Below are 22042 nucleotides of genomic sequence, written 5' to 3' on the forward strand. Positions count from 1 at the left end.
AACCACACCATTTCTTATACAATATTATAGGAGCATTTTGATATCCATGGGTTTGGACTGAGACGTTAAAAAATCACATATGAGTGTAATGTTAATGATTCTATATACTTTTGGGAATATATTGTACGTGGATGTGTTTTTAATTGTAGTTTTTCTTTTTGGTAAATTGTATGTTTTGATATTCATGATTCACAATTATTTGTATCACACAGAAATTGTCGATTCCATATCCGGCCACACCATGTCGCTGTACACAATATATAACGTTTAATAAAAGGAAGTACAAAACAACGACGGTGATGTGTTTTAATACAGAGTATTTCAAACTATATGAAAGAGGGGTTTTGCCTGCAGTTTTTTTCAAGGTAGTTTTGGGTTGTTGCTTTTAATGTTCTTGTCAAGATGTAAAGTTGGGCTGGAAAACGTTGTGCCCTGCGCTTCATTGAGATCCTGGAGGGAAGGTAGACTGGATCTGAGAGACGCCCCACTTTTACAGCTCAATGTTGCGATGGAGTGTTTTGGATGTGCAGAGAAAAGTTGGCAGATGGTCGGGAGCAGAATGCTTTAGATACAGTAGACTTTGAAATGCAAAAAGAGGGGAGGTATATTTAACCACACCGGAGTGGTCTGCGTAAAAAGCGCACAATAAAAAAAAAAACGGGACTTCAGAGCGGAATAATGGATAATTTATCCAAACAAAATCTATTTGTAGTGGAATTCAACTAATATTTCTATGTAAAGACTTATGGAGGTTGACAACTGCGTCGAAAACCAACAACATTCATGGTAAGAAATGATCAGTAAATACGTGTATTCGTTTGCATGTATTTCCAGTAGAAAAGAAGGAAAAAAACGGTTCATATGGCTGAAAAACTGATGACCTCATGTGGGATTCGCCCATATTTTAGTATTTGCCAGTTTGCATCACTTGAAAGCAGCAGGTTAGAGTAGCCTTTGTAACATTTAGTATGTGATCTGTTACTAAAATGATTTGTGCCTTTTGTTTGTCTCGACTAGTCGGAGGGGTTTTGTTAAACCAATGAGTTTAGTCATGGATGATCATGGATCCCAGCCCCATCCACGGTGCTCTGGTCTGAGGTACGTACGTTACCAGCTGTCATAACTCTGTGTTTTATTTGTCAGTGACGGTGAAAACCCGTTAGACCTACTAGGAACATGTGTGTCCAGTTGCCTTTTCTTTACTAGACATTTTATAATTAATAGTCAGAATGTATCTTTAATTGAGCCACACCTCCATGGTTCTAAAGTATTGTTTGTGAAATATTATATAAAAATTGTTTCTAAGGCCTTGATTTTTTTTCATTGTGCATCAATGAAAGGCCACAAGAAGTTCTTCCTCCTATGACAACCTGTGGAGCTGGCCACAATACCACCTAGCAGGCATCAAGCTTTTTTCCCCCTGACCTATCTGTTAAAGTTATATATGTATAAGATAAGATAAGATAATCCTTTATTAGTCCCGCAGCGGGGAAATTTGCAGGCTTACAGCAGCGTAGAGTAACGTGCACACAAGAGACATAGTAGAAGAAGACAAGATAAAAAAAATGAAAATAAAAAAAAACCAAGTATTATAAATAAGCAATAAAAAAAAAAAAAAAACAGTAGAACAACAACGATAACTGAAATATAATAATGCCACCCATGTAAAATAATGCAACTTTCGAATAGCATTCCTTTCACTCAGTACATCTCGGCAAAGTCACAGTTGTTGCAGACGTTTCAACCTTTGAACTCTCCTCATTTCCTGCTCTAAGGTTTGGACTGAGAAATTGCCTTGGCCATATGTAGAGGTCATGGGAAGTATTTTGCAGTCAAAACATTCTGTCTTCGTGATGAGCCTGTTGATGGTTTTTCTTGTGGAAATCATGTGTTCATTGGGCTTGAAACAGATTTCCTATAAAATTCTGATTCGTAATGTTCAATAGTCAGAGAAGATCACATTAAATAGCGCTGTGAGTATATGACATGATGGAATCAGTTTTGGTTCAGGGACTCAGAGATGATGTCAGCTGCTTGAATTTCAGTGGATGGAATCATTACAAAAGGGGGGTGAGTGAGTTTCCATAGCTTTTTTACAGAGTCACCACTCACTCCTTTGGCATCAAGAGGAGAGCTGTTGAGATTTAAATTAAAGATGAGAAGAAGAATTTTAACATATGATAGTTTCCAATCCAGTATTCCATGAAAGCTATATGCAAAGTTTCCAGTCCTGCCCTCCATATTGTAGTTTCCCGTTTGTAAAAAATAGCATTCATGCTCATCATCATGTGCAGTTTACTTAAAAAACCCCGAAAAACACTCCCTTGGCGTGACTAATAATCATATTTCATAAGCATTGTGTAAGCTAGGAGCACAGCCACGCTCCTTGGCAATGGAGAGCAGCAGACACCCTAAATCTCTCTGTGGTTTGACTATTATCTGGAAAAGTAAACCTCACTCTTCCATAAGTTGCTGGGGCGTGGAGGGAACGCACATGTTGTCTGCCTTATTTGTGGCTTCTTATATTTGGAGCCATTAAAACTTGTCACTTCTCACTTTTACAAATGCAGTCATGTGTGAAGACTTCATGTGACCACCATGCTTCATGTGTTATCCAAATACTGAATCTGCTAGAATCACTGGGCTGGCTGTTCTCCAAGCAGAGACGTCTCTAACACACACGGGTCAGTATTTAACATATGGTCTAAACAAAATTATTAAGTGCTTCTGTTTCACTGTGGTCATTGGAGAAGTAGTTTTAAAAAGCTTTCATTTCATTAATTGCAACGCAATAATCAAAATAATCAACAAAACAAATAATTGTAAATCCTATGAAGTCTAGTCAGTGTGCTGCTTAAAGCTGGCCCCGCTAATTGGACACACCTTAAACCATGATCTCACATGGCTGGCTTTCCTCAGGGCATAATGTGGATTTAGTTAAGGTATTGTGAATCCCCACAGCTGTTTCCAGATATGCAGGCAGTCCAAGGGCACAGCTGCTATCATGAGTCTACACATAAAAGTGATGGCTGGCCAAACGTAAACTCTAGAGGGAAGTGGGCATGTCAAATTGAAACATAGTGACAGTCACTTGGTTTTGCTGTGACTAAACATTTCAAAATAACTAGTGTGACACCAAAGACAAGATTGACAAATCACAAGGCCTCAAAGTACAGTAAATCATAAACGCAGTGTATTCTCCTCAAAATGAAAACAAGGCTTTCTTCATACAGGAAAAATATATAATTTAGTCTACAGAGAGCCCACTCAGATCTTCAGTGCTCGCAAAACAAGATAAAGGATGTCTTTCAAAGATAACCACCCACTAGATGCAATAAAGAGAGACACAAATCAACATTAATGCCCAGCAAGCTTGTCCTGCAAATGAGCTGGTGTTTTATTTCGAATTCTGGGATGTTTTATGGATGCTTTCTGCCTCACAGGGCTAAAACAGACAATATGGCTAACATCCAGGGGACAGGGAATAATGGGTGGCCTTTGTTACCACACTGAAGCCAACGCACTGACCGTAAATACCAGTGAATACATCTCACTGGGTTATAAAACATTATAAACCATATTTTGTTGGTTGATATTGTTTTTTTCCCCTTTTTATCAGTACAGTAGACATGATTATGTATATATATATATATAACTGATGTTGTGCACAGCAGCCTGTTTTGAATAGATCTGTTACACAGATCCTGTCTGAACTGGAGTCCTGGGCCCTCTTTGTTTCTGTTGCGCACTCTTCCAGGGCATAACAGTTGGATGCCTCCCACTCTCAGCCTGTGTAACATTCAGAATGACCCAACATGAATTAGTCCTTTGTGTGTTCTCAATAGGAACTTTTACTTATCTCCAATAACATTCAAACGTTAAATGCGACAAATGAACAAATTGCTTAGATTTTCTTGACCTCCATTATCAGTGTTTGTCTTGTTGAGATAAGATATTTATAGAAAAAGGCCTAGCCAGTCATGAATGGCATTGTTTGAGTTTACTACAGGTCTGTTTAACAGGACCTTGGCAAGCTGTCTAGCAATTATCAAATCATTGACAAATCATAAATCCAACTTTAAACCAATATAAAGGCCAGGTATGATACAACATTGCACACCTTTGGATGGTGCTCTAGATGGCACTATCACTGTGCTTATGTTCATGCTATTCTAACCACCCAGGTGTTTGTGCGTATTGATACAATAGCACTACCATGTTGAATTTCCATAATATCAGATTTGTAACAAGCTGATATTATAAACCTTATCATCTCCTAACATACACTATGGCAAGCTAATGAACTAGGCATGACACAAAAAAAACAGTGACCAGCAGTTTCAGTAAGGATCATTTTATTTATTTTTATTTTTATTTATTCAAGATAATCCCATTTAAATCTCTTTTCCAAAGGGGGTCCCCGTCAAGATGTCACTATGCATAAAAAATACAGCAAACAGACAAAACAGTAAAAAGTTAACAACAACATAAAGACATACAAATTTCCCATAAAAGAGACGACAGACTTAAAATAAACCAGCAAATTGCATCAAACAAAGAATTTTCGTAACATTCAGTGCTCTTAATCCTATTTTTAAAATCTTGCATGCTTATTCAATCATACATTTTGAAATGCCTCTGTAGCTCACATCAAGATGAGGGTCAGAAAACTTTTAAAGCCCATCCCTTTCACCAAAAAAGGTTCTAGGGATGACGTGAATAACTTTCTCAGCAGGGCAATACTACTGCTGGTAGTTTTAGCATCAGAATTGCACATTTTTACACTAATACAGTAAGTAAAGCAAGCAGAACTACTTTGTAAATAGATAAAGTGACTTTGTTTCTATTCCAGCTGCATATCATTATGAACCATGCCTCTGTGTTGCTGCTCATTGTTACATTTGCAATTGATCTTCAGAATTTAGTTCATAATGTATAAAGGACCAGAAGTACATACAACTTTTTTCGAGTTCATATAAGCCACTTAGTCTTATCATGGAGAAAGTTGAAGGAAATACCAGTGACATTGAAAGATCAGGACTGTTGTGTTGTTCTTGCCTTGAGATGTCATGTGGGACTGGGTGTAACTTTGTGACATTAACATGAAATGAAGTTGCAGCTTGTGCAACACTGAATATTCTGTTTACACCATTAGCAATGAAATTGGATACCAAATGTGCCTGTTTTAGAATCACTGTTTCAGTCTTCCTTTAGAAACTTCAGGTCATGTGATTATCAGAAGAGGTAGAGCATGCTGATGTGCCTCCTGAAAGATGCCCCACTGCAGACAATACTGCATTGTTTTTCACATGAAAGGATGCAGTATGATGGTTAGAATTATGACTCAGGGAGGGGAGCTTTCTGTCTAACAGAGTTATTTTATCTAAAAGTTGGTCTCACTTATGAAAAGCACACATTTGGTGAAGTTACAGAGATTTTATCACCTCATCTTTTTTGTGCATATTATTCATGCATGTTTTTTTTTAATGCAGAAACATACGTTTGGTTCAGTGCAATGTTTAGAGTGAACATATTTGAGCTGCTCTGAGATAAGGTGAGGGTAATGTACCATAGCGGACCCCAGTTCACTGAGTAGAATGGCATCTGCTGTTTGCGGGCATTGTTTAGGGAACTGAGAGATTAGCCCATGTAATCTCAAATCTCATTACCAAACTGGCTGGCCGACCTACTATCTTACCCCGGCTCTGCTGCAGTATTAGGCACTGTACAACATGTAGCGTGGAGGGGGCACCACAGGGAGTAATAATACTGAGTGAATCCCCACAAACTGATATTACATGCTGCATTGAAAAGCTAATAATGTCAGAATTCAACATAATGATGTGAGGGATTCCCTGAGAGTTTGAGTGTGACCAGGCCTGTGCTGTGGGAAAAAGTTTTTGTTTTGCCTGCAATAATAAACGATACACAAAGGAAGTGGGAAGTTCTCATCGGGTCCCCATGCTCTTTTTCTCCCTAATCTCCTTCCATCCCACACTGCTTATGAAGTAATGGCCTTTCCAGATCCTCTTTTAAAAAAAAAAAAAAAAAAAAAGCTTGTGTTTACTGCTAGTGACCTCTCACCAAATTACCAGCTGTAGCTCTGGCCCTGTGTTTTGTCTTTCCTCAGGGACCCCCCCATGTCTTTCACTCCCCCCCCCCACGTCCTGCTCCTACACACTAACATCTCCATTCACCACTCCACCTCCTTATCGTCTGGTGGTATTCGTTGATGGTGTTTGTAGAATGGCCCGCACATTCTTAGGTTAAAGTGAATGGCTGCTGATAACGCTGCTGCCAATGAGCACTTATTTCACAATGGGAAGGGGGAAAGTTATTGCTTCCGTACCAGTCCGTGCACAGTTTGCTTTGCTTTGCTATTCAAGATTGAAAGTGTTGATTAACTAAATAATGACAACATCAGAAAAAAACTTCTCTGCCTGGAGCTGTTAAGTGCAAATATTTTTGAGTTAAAGCATGTTGTCTGAAATTATGTGAAAAGTTTTATGCCGGAGGAAATATAGTTAAATCATCACAATCCAATGTGAGGGACTTCTTACTGTTAGGACATATTTGTTATTTCATGCCTTTGTTTTATAACTATCATTGTGATTGCCCTCAACTGACAAGCCTTCTAGCATAATTATTGGATGAGTCAGTCCTGTAGAAGTAAGGTGTGGTAGTGAAAAGTTGCCAGTGTTTATTGTAATGAAAAGCAAAAACAGGTGAAGAACTTGATTACATTTGGGGACTGGGAGAAGTCCTTTAGTTTATCACACTCCTCTTGTTGTTTTACCCCGATGTTCACATCATCACCAGCATTATAACAAGTATTATTCATGATTAAGACATTTCACAATGATCGATGCAGCATATTTACTCTTGTCTAAATTCCGGAGCTACCAAAGTGCACATGCACATGCTGCAGGGTGTTGCAGTGCGCTCTTGCTCCACTGGCCCCACCCACAGGTTCATGTCGGCACAGGGAGGCAAAGCTGCTTACCTTTCTGCTCATGACCACGGGGGGAGTGCCGCTTACACACAGTGTGAGCTCGAGGGTTTTCAGAGACGCAGCGAGAGGTGAGACAGGATTACGGTAGAGGGGACAGAATTCTGATGTCACAGCTTGGGCGCAGCATAAAGGTGGGCCTTTTGAAGCTGTGCTGATAGAGTTTACCCCGTCTGACTACCCCATGGGATATACACAGCAGCATGGCAATGATTTGAGCTGAGACAACCTTAGGCGAAGAGGTAAGAGCATGGTAGGCAATTTTGGCAAACTTAGAGGAAAAGCAGGTCCGTCACACCTGCTCTCCAAATATCTTGTTCTTCCTCCTAGTACTAGTCTTAAGTATCATCTTTACATTACAGCAGAGCTCACTGGAAAAGTGTTGGCGAACGTTTCAATTCAGACCACTCACAGTCTATGTGTTTTGACTTGAAGTGGAAGGTGTGTTGGGCATGTATGAGCGTGTACATTTAACTGTACAGCTTTAACTAGTATACTGCTGCTGGTAGAGTTCTGTGAGTGTTTCGTCATTGGAGCATTGAATTGTTACTCTTGTTTCTTAAAAATAATTTTGGGTGTTGTCTGAAAGTGTGACTGAGCAGAAGGGCCTCTTGTTTGTTTCTTTATACATGAAGCCACTATTCCCGTAGGGGCCGTCCTGCTACCAAGCAGCTGCTAACATACCACAATAGGCATTTCTGCTAATCCTCCAGCTCCTCAGAACCTCAAAGGAAAGTCAAATTTCTACCAATGCTTGGGTCTGGTTTTCTTCTCTGGGCTGCTCCCACCTGCTCACTGCTACATTTGATCCATGATTTGCCTGAAGGGATTTAAATTGATAGGGTGAAAATCGATTTCAACTGAAATGTTTCTGCTAACAGTTGTACCAGCTGGAACAAAATGGAATGGAATGTAGGGAATTTGGATATTCCTCCTTTCAGCTGGTTGACTGCTGCTGATATTACGATTATCTTTTTTTAATCTTTGGTTGCTTTTAAGAAAGGACAGATAAGAATTTCCACTATTCGTCCAACTTTCTCTCTTGGCTGTGTCACTCTGTCATTCTGTGTCTTCCACATAAGCACAAAAGTATTTGAAGTATTTTTTCACAAGGAGCAGCATCTGGATATTATACTGGCACTATGTTTTCCTTTTATCATTTTAATATTTGTCAGTAGAAGTTTCGTCATAACCTAATCGAGCCGATTTTAGCATTCCACATCTACTGTGTCAAGTTATCCTGCACATTTTCCTCAGGTGTGAACGAGAGCACAGGACATCAATTTGAAGCATTTCACATTTTCACATCACAAATCAATTGATAGCTGCAGTTAAACCCACACTATCTGTTCAACATAACATCATAGCATGCAGTACTTATATATCGGAGTCTTTTCTTCTTTTTTCTTAGATTCCATTCGTTTGCATTCATTACAAAACATAACAAATGGCACAGTGACAGCAGGCCTGTTATTTCCTGGTCGTCTATGATCACGTCTGTCAGCATGTCCTCTGGTATTGAATGGGCTTGTTTGTGAGTGTCAAACCTCCAAGGGAAACCCTGTGAATGAGGCATCAGCAGAGTCAAGCTTCAACACGTCTCCTCTCACTCAGCTTCTGAAAAAACACAGGCCTGGATGGCACAAACAAACCGTCCTGTGTGTCTGTGTCTGTCACCTGCTCGAGGTGTCTTGATAAAATCACTGATGACACAGCTGTATAAACTGCACTGACCCTGAACCTGAGGCACAGCTATTGTGTATTTTTCTTTCCATTTGCCATTCGAATTTAACATGGCTTGTTTTTTTATTTCTCTTGAAGACTCACAATGCTCAGTTTTAGAGCATGTGTAAAAGTTGTGTAAAAGGAAACATTTTAGAAACTGTGCTAAAGGATTACAATCCCATTGCCAAATAAACAGCCAGAGCCATGAAATCAGGACTTTGTACCCACTTGAGACCACAGGGGGAATTTCTGTTTTAGCTAGTCTAATGACATATGTGCAGGGAATTAATGGCATCATTCATCGTCATATTTGGTGGTTCCACACCTACAATATGTAATTTGTATAATATTTTGAATCTAACACTCGCTTCCTTACTTCTTTACACCCTTCTAAACTGACCAGTTGGGGTTCAGAAGGTTTACTTTTCATCACATCAGAATATGAAAGCACCGCTGCTTATTCTGGTGGCAGTGACACAATTACAGTGGTAGAGTTACCTGCTCTTCTACTCTATGATCTTGTTGGATAAAATGAATATCATACTGACAATTTAATGTTTTTTAGACCATTCAAGGGGCTAAATGTTTTGGGTTTGTGTGCCGTTGTCGGGATTGCAAGTGTTTATGGTCAGTTTTTATACAATTCAATTTGTATAAAGGTTGTATTGAGGTTCTGTTATGTTTATTTAGTAAAAAATGATGACAGGCAGATAGCGGCATTTACTCTTCATTTCAATCATCCAGATCAGTCACATTGAAAAACAAAATTCCTTCGAGATTTCATCCATTTCAAAACAGCTGGTAGATACAGACAGCCCTGAAAATAGATGTATCAAGAAAACCTGTCCATATAACATTGTTATGGCTAACATGTCAGCATACAAATGCCATAATTTACTTCTAACTCTTAGTCAGTCTCCAGCCATCCTTTAGAACAATGTTGTACATTTGCTTACTAGATGATCATCTGTCTTCACCAGCTGGTTAACTTTGTTTGCTGTCTGATTGGCAGTGGATTTAGTTTGTCTTGTCTTTGCTCAAAAGCAGCTGCTGCTGGAAACCGGGTTGACGAGAGCGGTAAAACCGAACCATACACTAAATTTGTGGGCAATACCACCAAAACAATGAGCTAAAAGTTGCTCAGAAGCTTCATACACCTCTGCTACATAAGTAGGTGGTAGTCTTGGCCACTGTATCTATGTAAACAGTATTATTCTAAATAGGGAAATTCTGGTGGTCGAGGAGCAGAAGTACACAAAAACATTCATAAAACCAGATATAAATACAAATATACAATATGCAGCCCCCACCCCTTTTCCATCCCCCCAACACAAACGCACACCAACGTATGCACACACTCATACAGGAAGAGCATTTCCATCACCCACTCTCTGACATGCACTCACATGCGCATACATACATGGTGCACACACACGCAGAAAGCACTTCCAAGCAACCTCGCTCTAGCATACGTTGACACACACACACACACACACACACACACACACACACACACACACACACACACACACACACACACACACACACACACACACACACACACACTAATATAAAGACAAATAAATACTTTGATATGAGTGGGCTACAGCTCCACCCCCACTGGTTTATTAATGGGTGAATGAGAGGCAAATTGTAAAGTGCTTTTGTTCGGTATGGTAGAAAGGTGCTATATCGATTCAGCCAATATAAATAAAATCAGACATATCATGCAAATTATTGTCGTTGTAGTTTAATATATCGTTTGGCCTCCTTACACTGTTATATTTAGGGGTTACAGTATGTTACAACTCATGATGCTATAGCGCCGGCCCTGTAGCATCATGATGTTCACCGGCAAAGTTTTTCATTTCACTTTTTTGCAGTTCCTAAATTTTAACAGACACTACCTGATTATTTAAATCGCTTGTTTGAAAATAACTAGTAGTTACTAAGATGTTGGAAATGGCTTTCCACAAAAACTAATGGATAAGGCTACGTATTGGATTCAGGATCAGCTGGCACAACCCAACCTAGGGATCCCTAGGAGAGAGGTGTGCAGTGGTAATATCTTGCTTGTTTTACTTTGCATTTGTTTCTTTTGATTTACTTTTTAAGAAAAAGTGGTTTCTGTCTCACACACCAGAACAGAATAAACAAACGTAAACGGTTTAACATATATTATTTGGGTTTACTCCTTAATGTCTGTGCTAGATCGTGTGGCTTTATCATCCTGGCTACTGGCACTATTATAATTAAAGATGAACCGATAAACAAGTGTGTTTCTGTTGTGTCCCACCGCTTGTTGCTTGTTTGTTTTTCTTTTGCTGCCTCAGCTCTTCCTACAGTTTCTCAAATCACTGTGACGCCTGTTGTCTGGCGGACCCTTATTGTCAGATGAAACAGTAAACATTGTTCGGACACAGATATGGTTTTCCAAGTCTGCCATGTAGTTACTTTAGGAATAGCAGACGATAATGTATGAGAAAAATCTGTGGCTGTGTCTCATGTAATGAACAGTGTGATGGTAGTTTGTTATCCCCCAGGTTATTGCTATTTATCACAGCACACTCTACTGTAGAACCACAGAATAATTTTAATCCCTACCCTCCACTACATGACTCATTCCGCACAGCTTCTCCAGTTTTTTTTTTTTTTTTTTTTTTTTTTTTAAATGTTCTGTTTGTTTGTTTTGTTTGCTCCTTTGTGTTCTTTTTTTGTTTTTGTTTGTCTTCACCCTATGTAAAGCGTCTTTGGGTATCTAGAAAAGCGTTATATAAAATTAAAGTAAAATTATTATTATTATTATTATTATTATTATTATTATTATTATTATTATTATTATTATTATGTATGTGGTTCAGTATGTAGCTACTCGTCCCCATGAAAAGGATAAAGATAATGTCTAAACTAGCAGTATCCCTTTAAGACTAGAAAAAGTCCCCATTTGAGTTGTATCAGGATTTTATGATAACGAGTTCCCTGTAATGGTATTAGCCTAAAAGACATTAACCCTTTTAAGTCTACAACAAAGAAACACCTTGACATCTGAGTTTATTCATTCAGTCAGTATCAAGTGTTATTCATCATATCATTCAAGGGGACATACCCTTTCTTTCTGATGCAGTGTAAAGTCAGCATCATGCATTACCTTGGTGTGAGCATTCCATATTTGAATTAAAAAAACTTGTGTTTGTTGAAAATCCTTAATCTCCAAAAAGAAAAGTTGAATTTAGGGGCTTTAGAGCTCCATATGAAGTTGGCTGCCAATAAAACTTTTTTTCTCAGTGAGTTACAGCCATTAATTGGAACATAAACTGTTCCAAAGTTATTTAATGTTTTGTAAAACATGTCTTGTGTAGCATCGATGCTAAGCTAGACATGTTTCTATAAAACAAAACATTTGTATTGGCAGCCACAAACAAGACACATTTTCTTTAAATTACACTTTTCAGAGATTCGGACTGATCCAGGCAGAATACCTGATCTTTAAAAAATACCTTTTCACAAAACATGATTGAGACAAGAAAGCACATGATAAATGGCTTGTAAAGTTGTGCTAATTAAATTTTTTAGTTTATAATATGTATAACATACCGTATAGCAAATACTGTATATTGTCTTCATGATCAGCATATCTAATTCTGATACAAAAAAGGTTCAAAACACTGTGTGTGTGTTTGTGTGCGTGTGTGTGTGTGTGTGTGTGTGTGTGTGTGTGTTTCATTCATGTCATAGTCTCAGTGTTTAAGGACAGCCGCCCCCATAGCAAGACTAATAATCCTTTGCTAGCCGTGCCTCGGTGGAGCCTGTGACCTTGCATTGCTCGGATTCCTCTGTTTGTGCCCCCACCAGAGACTTTACAGGCTATAATTCAAGGCAGTGGCTCTGCAAATGCCTGTTTTATCTCTCTGCAGACTGAATGATGTGACACTTGAATGTCTCTCAGGTTATTGATTCCTTGGCCCACTGAACAACTTGATAACATTGCAGTACTATAGTGTGACCTTAGCTGACTTGATGTGAACTTGTGTTTGCTTTCGTTGTTAACATACAATCTGTAGCTTTTCATCTCAAGCGAATGGTAACACAAACCAAATGTGTTACAGCTTGCCTTAAAATCTTATAATGACAACCCTGTCCAAATCAAATCCTTTTTTTTTTGGGTTTACAGACAGCAGGTTTTTTATTGTTCACCACCTCCTGGGAGCATTACGAGAATGTTGTAATTATCTGAAATGCGTCACAGATTTACTGTGTATCTTTGTCCAACAGATGGCCTGCTTACAGAAAATCTTGGGATGATGATGAATCAGTGTTATATGAAATATCTTGGGCTGTTTTTTTTATTTCGGTTTTGTGTGGCATACCTGGTCAGTTTGTAACTCTCACACAACTGCACTCTCCCACACTGTATTGACACAGTTTCCAAAGAATGTTGAGCCAAGACAAACACTCAAAAACGCCCTTTAAAACTGAAACCTGTATTGTATAGTTAGTCGCACTGAAAATGAAATCCTAGCACACCAAGTGATGATCGCTTAAGCGTTGGGGTGTTGCCTCTACAAAAAAAAGAACATACACTACACTATAATTTAATTTGACTAAAACATAGGCTAGAAAAACACAGTCCACAGTTCAAGAAACTCTATCTTGCATCGTATTATCTCTCACATGTCTATTCACAGCCATTTCTTCAGGCTCAATGAGTAAATCTGTCCACTTGGTTGTCTTGTGACTTGTTTGCAAAGTGGACTTGGGCTCCCACATGTAATAGCCTCACTGCTCTCTAAAACCTGAGGAAGAAAGGATTCCTTTCATGCTCTCTGCTCAACTTTTCATTTTCAATCAGATTATTGTCTGATATAGCAGAGAGACAATTCCAATGATTTTTTTTTTTTTAAGTGGAAAAACATTCCCAGTCATCTCCAAAGTATTAATTTGTCTCGCTTGTGTCATAGCAATAGTGTGAATTTAAACAAATGTTCAAGCAACTCTGATAATAATATACACTCTCTTGTCCAACTACAGGGTGTCGACCAAAAGCAAAGCACCAACCCCGCCAGGACTCAAAAAGCTGGATTCCCCAGGTCTCTCCCAGTGGTACCCAGGAACCCTTCATTTAACCATGGACCAGAAGGAGAACCTTATTGATACAGACCTCTCTCTGGTTGTGGTTCTGCCTGACGGTGTAGAAGAAATGACCACAGTCCATGGAAGGTACAGTCGGAGCACTGTCATGCAATTAGGGCAAAAACACATCATCATGATATCTGATTAAATCATCACATTAAGTGCAGTTCCAGTCAGACTGAGTCAGATGGGTGGAGTAGTTGGATGTGTGGTTTTAGTCAATATTTTTAACGGGAATAAAATGTAATGCATTTTATTCATTTTTGTCTTTTCACAATATTATGCAAGACAGGATTAAATCACTTTTTCATCTCCAATTCCGAAGCTTATCTCTTGATTGCATGCTATGGTGCGATAAGAACACAAAAATCTTACTGTTCAAATATTAAGCTAGATCTGCACAACTTACAGGTCAAGGTCCCAACATACCAGCACGGTAGAGTTTTTAGGAAAAGGTCTGTGTGTCCTTCTATGAGTCGTCTCACTCACACAGCTCAGACGTTCCATCAACAGAGTTTACTTAAGATATCATTATCTTTCTCACAATGTTCTTTCCTGGGTGTCCTTTGCACCTTTGCCTCTTAAGAAATGACTGAGACCAATCCAATATGAAAGGATTAAGCGCTGAATTCTTTACCTTCTTTTTTATGCCTCTAAACCCTTTCTAAGTGCCTTCACAACAGAGTTAGCGCTTTATTTTGAGGATTAAGTTTAAGGCATTGAGTTTAAACTGTATTATCAGTGTCAGGAAAGCTCCGTGCGTCTACTGTTGCTACTGTAAGTTACTGCACATTTGCTTTGTATTGTTCGAACATATGCTGCACAGCTTTTTTAAAATTTAAACTTTTATATTTATGTCTTATTTTCTCGAAACAATAAGAGCTGCATTGACTAGTCGATTAATCCTATAATGGTGTCAAATCATACATATTTTTCCTTGATTTAAAAGTTGCTGTGATCATAATGTTCTATTTTGCATAGTGTAACTGTCACATTTTTCAGATGCGTCTCCCCACTTTTGCCAAACAAATGATTTTGATTTATTTTGTTGGGTCCTCCATGTCTTTCAGCAAACCCCTGATGGATCTATTAGTGACGCTTTGTGCAAAGTATCACCTCAACCCATCGAGCCACACCTTAGAACTGGTCACCGCCAACAAGAACAACACCAAACTCAAGCCCAATGCTCTCATAGGAACCTTGGATCCGGAGAAGATCATACTTAAACCAAGAGGGGAGGATAAAAATAAGAAGACAGGTCCTCAGATGCCCGAGGTACATTAAAGACATGACACCATGTTAGCACGCGCAGTAAACACCAATATTTTCTGTTCATTGTGAGATAACAGATTTAATCAAAGCGGCACATTTTTTTATTCTCCAGGCAACTGTTCGGATGGTGATAAACTACAGACAGACCCAGAAAACTATACTACGAGTTAATCCTCGAGTTCCCCTGGCTGAACACTTACCAGCCATCTGTGAGAAATGTGAATTTGACATTGAGACTACCGTTCTGTTGAGAAATGTTCAGTCACTGGCCCCTTTGGACTTGTCCAGCTCTCTAAATGATTATGCAATAAGGGAAGTTTATGCAAGAGACACGAAAGGTAAATAATAATGAATTTCAAAGAATCAAACCTTGCTGCATTTGGCATGAGATTTCAGCATATTGACCAATCAGTGGTTGTCATACTGTACCTCATCAGCTCACTTGTTTTTTTTACTGTGTCTCATGCTTGTTGGCTTTGCAGGACAACCTGCTTCACCCTTGTGTCCAGCCTCACCAACCCATGCAGGTATTTCACTTTGTAAACTGTATGGTCTATAACAACAGAGCTGTCCTATTTCTGGCCAATGTTATGTTACAACTGTGTCTTTTTTTTCAGTAGCAGTGACTCCAGGAAAAGATAAAAATCAGAAAGAGAAAGAAAACAAAGGACTCTTCAGCAAGTTTAGAAAAAGCAAGAAAAAATCTGACCAGGTAATGCAGTAATTTTCTTTATATCCTGGTTATGCAAATATACAGCTGTATCAGAAAGTAACTTTAAATGTTCAGAGGGAGGTTTGTTGACTTTGGTTTGCCATTGGTTGACGTGCACTCTGTTGTTTGGGAACAGGCCTCTTATCATGTTCTGATTGGATGTTTGTTCTTTAAAGGCAACGACAGCCAGTGCCCCAGCTTCTCCTGTGCTTGTGAGCAAGCCTCGACCTCTCAGCATGGCCTTACCTAGCTCCAACTCGTCTCCGTTTAGCTCCCCTACGCTACACACCGATGTGCCAAAGAAGAGACGTGCACCACCACCCCCAATTGTGGTGTCCCAGAGCTTCCCCTCGGACCTCTGCCCTCGCCGGAGACTTAACTCTGAACCTACTGCCCATCTGGACAGTGACCAGGTGGGTGAATATTAACACAAGCTCTGACATCTCAGCACAGTTACGGTATAATGACAGCCTAATGATATCTGTGTTCACTTGCATTAATTGTATTACTGATATAAATACTTGGTATGTACCATAGATGGCGGGTTTAAGTCGTGGGTCCTCAGCAGAGTCTTCATTAAAGAGAACCAAACGCAAAGCTCCTCCACCCCCCACATCCCCTATTGCTGTTGTCCCAGAAACGGTTCCTCTGGATGAAAGTTTGCAAGGTTTGTCTCTTTTTTTACTTTTTTAAATTTTTATTACTACTCATTAGGATGGCCATGTTTTTTTTTTTTCATCATACATTAATATTGTTTCACTGCTGCATTGAAAATACAATATTGCCTGTACTGGGATCATTTCTCTTGTGTACTTTGGCCTCAAAGGCAAAGACATACAACTTTGCAGCCTGAGACTTCAATTTGTATGACTTTTGTGCCTCCTAGTGGTCATTATTGAACAGTGGCTCACTTTAATTACTACAGATTTTTTAGGATACATGGATCATGGGAATTAAATGGGGTTTAGAGCATGGTCTCTATTTACCTCATTTTATCTACATATGTTATTCACAGATCACTTTATATAGTTTAAAAATTAAGGTTCCTATTCAGATACCTGTGAAATTACTTTTTAAAAATCAAAACCACAAACAAATGTATGATGTGAAAACATGCAGTCATTTTTGCCACATTCCATATAATGGTAGGTTCTGAGTCCCCTGGTATTTTTCCCTGGTTGAGTAAAATTAACTTGCTGTTCAATACTTTCCTGTGATTGTGTAGACACATCTGACCCTCACTGAATTGTCCTTTGAGGGAAGCTCCACCCGTCCTGTATACAAAAACAAAGAATATCCAAAAAAATGGTAGAAATATTAAAACTTACACCCTTGAAAATTAGATTGTATCTTTATTTTATTTCTACAAGTATCAGTTCAAACATACAAAGCCTATTTTCTCACATTCTGTTGATGGCAGTTAGTCATGTATTTGCTGAGGGTTTGACATCTCTGCCGCCACACTGATACATCAGAGGTGAGTGTAAGGTCAGCTGCCACAGTATCGATATAACATTCCAGAAACAATATCCTTTAACTTACTGTGGACAATCCACAGAAGAAGAATTCTGAAAAAATATAAATATAATGTTATATTATAATATTAACGGTTCAGGTTAGTGTGTCTGTGGAGTTTCTCTACTAGTTTTAGCACTACAAACAAAACTCACTTCACTCCATCAAGTGTATTCTGATTAGACATTGCAAAAACTAGTCTTATATATTCCACACCCCATAACTAAAGCAATTTTTCTTTCTTGCCTACTTTCTACTTCTTTCGTTTTTTTCATATCTCTGTCTTTCTTTTTCTTGTTTTTTACATTTTTACTTTTACTGTGAAGATCACAAAATCTCATGACTCTTTTTAACCATAGTCCCTTGTTTAGCGGCATTCCCTATCTCCCAGACCTCATTAATAGAAATTGCAATCATCACAGGCTTTTTACTACTGCTGTCTCCATGTATACACCACCGTTTACGCCCTCCCATTTTTCAAACACTTCAGTTCACAGAGAAAGATAATTTCCTCTGCTGTTTCCCCGACAGCCCGGTGCTGTTCAGTAGCTATAGAGATCAGAGGCTGAGATCAGTGAGACGCTGCAGTTTTGTTGAAAAAATCCTTGAAATTCCTTTTGCTCTTTGCTACTCTGTTATGTGCTGCTTCCTTTGAGTGCTAAATTAAGAACTCAAAAGATGATTTAGTAAGTAGAAAATTATTTTATAGGAAAGGGTGAATATCTGTGAATGAGCTCTGAAATAAATACAGTTATATACTTGTTTTCTTGTTGAAAAACACAATAACTAAAAATACAACAAAAACAACATAAAAGCACTTAAGGGACTTTTAAAAAAAAAAATCTCCAGTTTTGTGAAAGATTGTCGTACCATTTATTAAAAAAAAAAAGAAAAAAAAAAAAGTAATATTAACTATGGTTGAACATTACATCCAGCACATGTCCTTGGAAAAATAATAAAATGTAATGTTCGATGCACCACTGATCACCTAGCAACATTTTACTTATAATACCAGTTATGGTAAATGTGATTGATTTTACTTGACTTCTTTATGATGATGTTTTACAGGTGGTGCAGCTGCTAACACACTGGAGGAGATAATGGAGCAAGAGGAGACCACTGCTTCTCTAATGTCTGCAACTGCTAGTGATACCCAGGGAGAGGACTGCAGCCTCAACACGTCTGCTGATGTTTCAATGCATTCCCCGTCTCCAGATGCTGAGATACTGGCCACGATGTCCGTGGAGAGAAATGGGGAAGATCAGTCTTGTGATCTGTCCTCAGATGGCAAGTACGAACTCTAGTATTTCTTCTCCCCCCTCAGATATGTTTTAACATCAATATTAGCAATGGTTTGAATTCCTTCTCTTTGTTTAACTTTTACAGTCAACTGCAGAGCACAGTGAATAATCCTGTAACTCTGAGCGATGTGAGGACAACTGATGGCACTGACTCATCTGAACAGGCCGATACTAGTGGGTTTGCGCTTGTTTAATAGTGGTATTGTTCATTTGTCCTACAGATATCTTGCACCTACTAATGTATTTATTTTCTGTACCACCTCCAGTTGAAAATGTAAGCCCACACCCGATCTGTGAAGAGTCTACACCTCAAAGTGTCGAGGTTGACTGCAGCACTGTACCCAGCAGCCCCCTCCGCCTGTGATGCAGGATGCGGAAGCGCAGGCCTCTCTTACGGAAAACATTGTAACCCTCAAGGAGCAGACGGACAGGTTGGAGCGCCCGGTGGCCACCAGCACATCATGCCCCACTGGAGAAGATGCTGAAGTGCAAACAGATTTCCCACCACCACCACCACCACCTGTGCCTCCACAACAACACTTGGACAAGGTCCTTTCCTCAGCTGATGCTCCTGCCTTTGAATCAGCGGCAAAGAAGGATATGGCCACTGTAACGGAGGAAGTGGACTCGCCTGATCTCAAACATGCCTTATCCCAGACCTCGGAGACCTTATCATGCCAAGACTCAACACCAAGTGCTTCTGCCACAACAAAGGCACCATCTATTTATGCCTCAAACTCTGAGCCAAAGCCCAAGCCTTCCAACGAGCTTACAAGGGGCTACATCCCCAAGGTGGGGATGACAACGTATACTATCGTGCCTCAGAAATCTCTGGAGAAGCTGAGATATTTTGAAGTTGCACTGACATTGGAGCTGCCTCCTGAAGCTCCAGAAGCAGGACTTACTATTGGGTCTCTTCAGCTGGAGGAGAGCACAGAACCGAGGGGACAGACTGAAGTCATAAAAGAAAAAAGTGAGCTGCACTCTACTTTACCCAGGGAAGACTTACTGACTAGCACTACTATTACCCAAGACACTGTTAATGGAAGTATACCTGAATCCACTCATTCCACGTCACCAACAACTTTACCTAAACCAGATGAACAGATCGCATCCCCTGCTAATGGGGCATCTCAAGCAGGTTCACCAGCAGAGGTCAAGGAGATGAAAATTCCACCCGCAACTAAACCTAAGCCTGGTTCTTTCCGCTTGGCAAAGCACAAAAAAACACCTGGGTATTATGTAACCTCAGCAGCAGAAAAGAAACTCAGCGCCAGTCCTGGGCCTGGCCAGAAGGAGGCTCAAGGAAGTGCAGAGAGAGCAAAGTTACCACCCCCTCCTCTTCCACCTCCTTTGCAGTGTCAAGAGGAGACAACAGGGGCTGCTAATGTTGAGCTGAGCCCTAAGGGGGATGATAAGAATGTAGCAATCATGCGAATGACCAGGCAAAGTAGTTTGCCATCTAAAGAGCCAATCATAGGGTTAAGCTTGGAAAAATTAAGGAGCTTTGCAGCCCCTAGGCCCTATACTCCAGGAACCCCATCCCGCTTCGCCCAGGCAGTGTCCTCTGCTGTGAGAATGAGCAGGTCCATATCCCAAGGGCCAACGTCGCCGCACTCGCCTGTTACACCATCCTTCTCCCCAAGCACAAGTAGTCGCTCATCAGTCATAGAGTCAGAAGGATTATCTGAGCTCAAGGTGAGTTGTGATAGCACAGCAAACTTACATTTAAATATCTAAATAAAGATGAAAGCCGCAAATGACTACTTTTATGTATTAATGCTTGAGTAGAAGACTGCTGAGCAAGGCAGTTTTTGGTTTTGTCTCTCATGAACACTATAAAATCTTATAAGTAGCAGAATACCTTCTAAAAGTTCCTGTAGCCTATTGACTTGAATAAGCCCAGGGATTAATACAAACTTCATGCTGTATTCTGAAGCCCTTTAACAATTAAGCATTGGGCATGTTTTAGTCTTTATCATGACTTTGAAAGACAACAAATAATTCTTAAATTATTTCTGCAAGGTATTCCAAGCAGAATAGATTGAGCGAAAAAGGCGGTGTACCCCGTAACCCCTCGCTATCTGAGCTTTAGCGATGGTTAGAAGAACTTATTAATTATTATCCAATGAAATATAGAATAAGATTTTCCAGTATGACATCTTAAATTATGGCAAACATGTGACAGTGTCTATCACTCTTGGAATGGATTATGCAGTAAATATTGTGGGCTTTTACTCATTATACACCTAGACATAAATAATGAATCATAGACCAACATACATTCCTGCACGGAAGAAGTAACTATAATAAGATAAGAGAGATAAGATAATCCTTTATTATTCCCACAGCGGGGGAATTTGCAAGATAACAGCAGCAGAGTGGATAGTGCAAACAAACAAATAAGATACACATAATAATATCATGCAGTCTTGTTTGCTACTTTATGCATATTTTTTTGCTTCTTTATGCTTATTTTTTTGCTTCTTTATGTTGTCTGACACAATAAATCTTCAGTAATTGCATACATTGTGTCTCTCTTTAACATCACAGGATGGTGAAAATAGAGTGGTGGATGGTGACCAAGGCTCCACTCTACAGCTGGTTGCGGTGGAACCACCATCTTTTAGTGGGATTGCTCATATAGAAGGAGAGAGCAGTCCATAGCAGTGCCTTAATATTCTGACAATATATCTACTGTAAGCAAAATCTTACACACAAACATTGCAATATGATATCATAACAATGTTTACACAACACATGCATGAACCGGTGTATTTTTCTTTTCTTCCAGGAGGAGCTTATCCTGTCTACTTTGAGTTCTGCAGAACCCTTTATCCCATGACACAGAAGCAGTAACTGTCTTGTTTTACCTCTTTTGGTAGTCTCCAACATTGTAAATTATGTATTTTGATAATTAATAATTGCTGTATTTTGGGTTATTTTCTGGCACGTCATTAAGTAATATCCCTGGCGCTGACCTGCATATTTTAATGCTTCTGTTTTATCAAGTGTGATGATCATCATGCATTTAATGCATAACTGTTGTGTGTGAGAACAGAAAATTCTATAAATTATTAGAAAATATATTATCTAAATAATACTGGATTTGTTGGACAGACCATGTCTGACCTTTGGTACTTAAACATAAAATCTATATTTAAGTATTACCGAGCCAGAAGTACACTGATGTGCACAGCACACGTTGTTCTGTCAAGCAGTGTTGAGCTTGTATCATTTCACTTGCCTTTATTAAAGTCATTGCCTTCAGAAAGTGCACACATGATGCAGGTTGTTGTTGTTTTGTTTGCCTTAATATGCTCAGCTCAGATCCCGTTGGATACAGCCTGTTATTCACAACAGGTAAAACGTGTTCAC

At 39.3% G+C, this 22042-nt stretch overlaps 1 protein-coding gene across 1 annotated transcript; it reads left to right on the forward strand.

Moving 5' to 3' along the window:
• The first annotated feature begins 316 nt into the window (after window positions 1-316).
• On the forward strand, window positions 317-21950 carry cobll1b (cordon-bleu WH2 repeat protein-like 1b). The gene is given in 15 exon segments (XM_054615866.1): window positions 317-786; window positions 1018-1098; window positions 13763-13951; window positions 14935-15139; window positions 15249-15474; window positions 15619-15663; window positions 15754-15848; window positions 16025-16261; window positions 16386-16515; window positions 18432-18654; window positions 18750-18842; window positions 18917-19011; window positions 19014-20362; window positions 21218-21363; window positions 21459-21950. Coding segments are annotated over 14 exon segments (3123 nt in total). The 5' UTR covers window positions 317-745; the 3' UTR covers window positions 21332-21363; window positions 21459-21950.
• The last annotated feature ends 92 nt before the right edge of the window (window positions 21951-22042 follow it).

This window comes from Anoplopoma fimbria, chromosome 16 (assembly GCF_027596085.1).
Source record: "Anoplopoma fimbria isolate UVic2021 breed Golden Eagle Sablefish chromosome 16, Afim_UVic_2022, whole genome shotgun sequence".
Classification (NCBI taxonomy): domain Eukaryota; kingdom Metazoa; phylum Chordata; class Actinopteri; order Perciformes; family Anoplopomatidae; genus Anoplopoma; species Anoplopoma fimbria.